The sequence below is a fragment of the Chrysochloris asiatica genome, unplaced genomic scaffold (assembly GCF_000296735.1).
Source record: "Chrysochloris asiatica unplaced genomic scaffold, ChrAsi1.0 scaffold00137, whole genome shotgun sequence".
NCBI lineage: Eukaryota > Metazoa > Chordata > Mammalia > Afrosoricida > Chrysochloridae > Chrysochloris > Chrysochloris asiatica.
Window position 1 is genome coordinate 3448753 of NW_006408655.1, and position 5336 is coordinate 3454088.

Genomic DNA, 5336 nt, shown 5'->3' on the forward strand with positions numbered 1-5336 from the left:
GGGTATTATCTGCAAGTGTTGGTGTTCTTATGCATATACCCTCATTTCATATCAGCTGGATGCTTCACTCTCCACTCTAGTCCTTTGTGGCTATGTCACTGACTCTGGGCTCAAGGGTTCCCAGGTCTTGCCACACTACTGGCCAACCATGTCTCCACCCAGGTTCACAGGAGTCTATTGAACATTGTAGGGCTTAGCTCGCAGCTTCATTGCTATTTTTCCCTCACTTCCCTTATTAGTGATGAATGTGGTTACCAATCAGAGCATGTATTCCCATTGAGTCTTAGTCTTGGAAGTGGGTTTGCACTGAGGGGACCCGACCACTTGCCTTGATGTCTCCTGGGCAAGCAACTTGCTTGTTCTTGTAGTAACCAGTCAGACTGCCTATATTGTTTTGTATTTTTCCTGTCAGTCTTTCTTTCAAGAAGTATTTTACTTCATTATGTTTTATGCTTTCAAAGTATCCCACTGTAAAGCATGCAAAGGGATGGAGGGAAAGTTCATGGCACAATGGAATTAAAAGATACTGGATTTTTCCCACAAACTTTTTTTAGCCCTCTCATATATCAATTTTATAAAGAGAGATAAAAGTATTAACAAAGAAAAGTTGATGTCCTGTAATACCCAAAATGAAATATTTGGTTTTCTTCTTCTTTTTATTTTACATTATTGTGCAACTATAACATGTTGTTGTTGTTAAGTACATGGAGTTGGTTCTGACTCATAGCGACCCTGTATAGAGTTTCTGAGGATAGGCTGGTGAATTTGAACTGTCAAATTTTCAGTTCAAACTGACCTCAGGGCCAATTGTTTATAATTTCAACAATTTTCAGTTGTACAATTAGGCAACACCAGTGATATCTGTCATGTTGTCAAAACTCAATGCTTGTAAACTATGGCTCATCTTTTCCCTCTCCCTCCTGAAACAAATTGTGATATATACATACAATGGACTATTACTCCCTCATAAAAAGAAATGAAGTCCTGATACATGCTACAACATTGATGAACATTGAAAATCTGATGGTGAGTAAAGTACCAATCACAAAAGAACAAATATTGTCTTTCCTCACTTATATGAAATATCTAGAATAGACAATGCATAGAGATCAAAGTCTAGTAATATATATAATTAACTATGGCCTTTTTGTTGTTTCTATTTAGAGTGCCCGATAAATTATTGCAAAAATGATGGAACTTGTGTAGTGGAGAAAAATGGTCCTATGTGTCGGTAAGAAGCATTGTCTTTTTAAAAACACACATACATACATATATTGTAGTAGTTGGTGAATATCAACAAATATATGGTAACAATGATAGATAATGGCACCACTTGTATGTATATAAGCATCTGTCTGAATAAAAGAAATGAAGTGTACGTGTATTTAAAAAAAATATTAATGGTTTAATATTAAATGGAGTATGTAGTCTTAATAATACTCATTATTCTTTGTTTTTAGTATTTATATGGAATTTGAAAGAGATTTTTTTAATGATATGGTTATCCTACTTCAGATGATCTTACTGTCTATATTTTCTTCTCTTTTCATTTGAAATTCAATTTCTTTTCTAGCAACAAACAATGATTTAATTCATAAATAAGATCTTTTTTCCTGGTCTATGAAATGGATATTGGTGAATTGTTGAAGTCAAGGTACAGATAAGGAATATATTTGCATACTCAAAATTAGAATAAACAAAAAGAGGCCTTGCAATTCCTTTTGGGAATTATTTATATTGCATATCAAAGATCCATTGATTTTTTACTGCACCCTTTAGGGAATTGTGCAAAACATTTTCATAAACTCCAAAGGAAATTATGCATATTCTATTATTTTTGTGCTTATGAGTTTTCAGTTTAACAAACCCATGCATATCACTTTGCTTATTAAAGAAATGATTATAGGTTGATACTCACATTGTAACAAAACACACATAAGAATTTGGCAAACACTAATTAATAATTATTTAAATCCTTTTTATCTCTTGAGTCAACACTTGTAATTTATTTCTGAAAAAGAACAAAAATATCATAAGAAGAAGATATATTTCGATATTGTTTAAGCATCGTTGAAACTGGATTACTAAAGAGTTTTACAGGTTTGTTGTTTTTGTTACACGACATCGAGTTGGTTCTGACTCTTTGTGACACTATGAGGATCAGCTAGTGGGTTTGAACTGCTGACCTTATGATTCACAGTTCAGTGCTTATCCACAAGTGCCATGCCAATATATAGGTGTGGAAAAAAATCATATTTGAATGTTTGTGTAGAATAATATGATAACATCTTCATTTACATATGTCTTTAAAATAGTGAACTAAAAAAAATAGCTTATATATATTGTGACATATTTTTTAATTAACATAGTAGTTATTCCTGTTCTTCAAGTTCTTCTTCTGAAAAGTAAATAAAAATAGTCCTTATCTCAAAAGGCTGTTGTGAGGCTTTGACTTATCAACCTTTTTAGGTACAATTATTTAAATACTTAATACCAAATACTAATACTTAAATACCAAATAACACTATAACTTATTTCTGGTTAAAGTTATTGCCAAATTGGGAAGTCAGAACAGTTTTCACTTATAAATACTCTTCAGGGATGTAGGGTTACATGATGACTTTACAGTACAAACTGTTAGACAACTAAAGGATAAAGTTGGTAAAATGTGCAAAGTTGGTGGTTTTACCAAGCCATTCACGTTATTTCCAAATCCCACTCTGAGTGTAGAATTTTTGCATTTGGAGTTTGAATCTGAGTCATGAAGACATACAAGAGCTACAGAAAAGAATATATAATTGGTATTTTATTGTCTTTTTCATCTGGGGATAGCCAAAGAATCAAGAACAGAAGACCGAAGCCTAGTTTTCACATAAGCTATTTGTGGACACAAGAATGTCATGGCTTCTTGAACATGGAAAGCTTTATATTTCTTCTTGGCATTGAAGGTGACTTGGAAAATGATCTCCAGGTGGCACTTTTAAGTAGAGAGACTTCATAAGATTGCCAGTGGGCTTTTGGGATTTTAAGCTTATCTACAAGAATAGAAACTACTATGTAAATTGGTTTGCTGTTACTTGTAAAATACCAACAGCTTGAAATGTTGAGAGTTGAAGGGCTAAACCATGAACCAAAAGAGGAAAATTATCCCTCACCTAAGGTTTTATTACTTTATTAATTTGATATGTCAATATCAAAGGGGATAAATAATAACAGCTTTACGAATCTGGCTGCTAATCTCATGGTCAGCGCTTCGAAACTGCCAGCTGTTCTGTGGGAGAAAGATGAGGCTTTCTGCTCCTGTAAAGATTTACAGCCTCAGAAACCCTATGCAGGGTTGCTATGAGTCAGAACTGACTCCATGGCACATAACAACAACAACAACAAACTATGTATTATAAATTGCACAAATTTGTAAGGAACATAATCAAACAGCAAAAAATTAAGAAGGAGAACAATAGGAAGCAACATTTAGTTAGAATACCTCAAGAAAAATTAAGTAAAAGGAATAAATCCAAATATATCACAAATCACACCTCCAAGGAAACATACTTTCAATTGATAGGCTGCTCATAGTGGACCTCATTATAACTAATTACATATTAGATTTCATTGTGGAGATAACTACATCTCAACAGCCAAACCACTGAGAATCCTGGTCCAGTCAAGTGGATGCAAACGCTTAATTATCACAGGTGTGCTTTCTGTATCTTAATTGTATATCTCTCTGTCTAAAGATACTGAAAATTTTTAAAAGTCTGATTTTCCACTGTTAGACTTTTATATGATTTCCAAATTATTACTCTTGTTATTACACTGCAAATATTTGAACATTTCCTTAAGATAGATTCTTTTCTTTTCTTAAAAAAAAAACCCTTTGTGTACTGAGTGATGATTTACATGGGACAACATCAGTTTTGCACTCATCCTATAATATTTTGTATCATTGCAATGATTACAATCCCCGCCTTGCATAACCTTTCAACAGATTTACTTCTATTCCCTGCGGTTTTGTGTGTGTGTGTATGTACACAAAAACACTCAGGAATATATAGTAATTTAAACAACCCAATAGTACATTCTGCAAGCCTGCCTCCTGGCCACCAGCACATCGACTTTCTCTTTCCATGAGTCTAGAGTCCTCAGCTGCTCTCTCTCTTGATGTCATCACCTTTGCCTCCAGGTCAATAGGAGTCTATAGAGCATGGTTGAACTCAGCCCATATCTTCATTGCTGCCTTTCCCTCAATTCCTCTCAACAGTAGAATGTGGTCGCCAGGAAGCTTACTTGCCGGCTCATGTAATTCCCTTTGAGTTTCTTTCTTGGAGGGAGTTTATGCTGAAGGGACTTTGATTAATTGTCTTAATTGCTACCTGGCAAACAACTTGCTTGTTCTTGTAGTAGACAATCAAATTGTCATTTTTGTTTTGGATTTTTCCTGCTGGTCTTTCTTTAAAGAAGTATATTCTATTCCTCTAGCCTCTCCAGGCTGGTCTACATGTACTTTCAAGTGGGAATGTCATACCTCAGAAGGTTCTGGATGGGGCTCAGGATTTCACTTAAGGTCCTATACACTACAAAGGCTCCACAAGAAGCCTATTTCACTGGGGGGGATGTTCTAGAACCCCTTTTAGGTATTCTAATCAGTTATAGGCTGAAGATGGGCTTAAAAGTTTTCTGTAATCATGTTTCCTGAAAATCCTTTCTATCCCATTCAAGTGTCTATTTTACAACACTAGGAAGGGAAACCAACATTCATAGGACAGATAAGCATCTTAATATTATTTCCCCTCTTTTACCCATTCAGACTATGCCTCGATCCCTGTATCACAGAGCCCTGTTGTTCCAAGATTGAGCATACATCACTATTTACCTTTGTCCCATTTAGCCTATGCAAACCTCCCTAAGTGTTCCCTTATCTACCTTGTTCTTCCATCCCCTTCCCCTTGTGTGTTGCCCAAACACCTGAACTGTGATTTATCTGTCCCTTAACCTGTGCTCTACTGTCCCTTCCCTTCCACCCCTGGTAGCTAACAAAGAAATTTTTTTCTTTCTTTTATTATGGGTATCTTTTCTTATGCTTCATATTTTTAATGTTTCCATGTTCTTGGATTTTCATTTTTTCGGTATGTTGTGAAGTAGTAATTTTCTTTGAAGTTATCCTATATTCTATGAATTTTTCCTCCACTTAAAACAATCTGTTTTACCCTGCAATCTACCTGACCTCCTCATCACCTGGATCTCTGTTCCTATATTTTTACTTTCTTTTATACTGTAATTGTTTTGGTCATAGACTGACCTCCCACATCCTCTAAATTTGTTCTTGTATTCATGTT

General features: G+C 34.8%; 1 protein-coding gene across 1 annotated transcript in view; it reads left to right on the forward strand.

Annotated features, from left to right (window-relative positions):
• MALRD1 (MAM and LDL receptor class A domain containing 1) overlaps positions 1-5336 on the forward strand; it is a 1127868-nt gene that overhangs the window by 946959 nt on the left and 175573 nt on the right. Inside the window, exon 36 of the mRNA XM_006869907.1 lies at positions 1165-1231. Coding sequence (XP_006869969.1) covers positions 1165-1231 — 67 coding nt within the window. The remainder of the gene's footprint in view (positions 1-1164; positions 1232-5336) is intronic.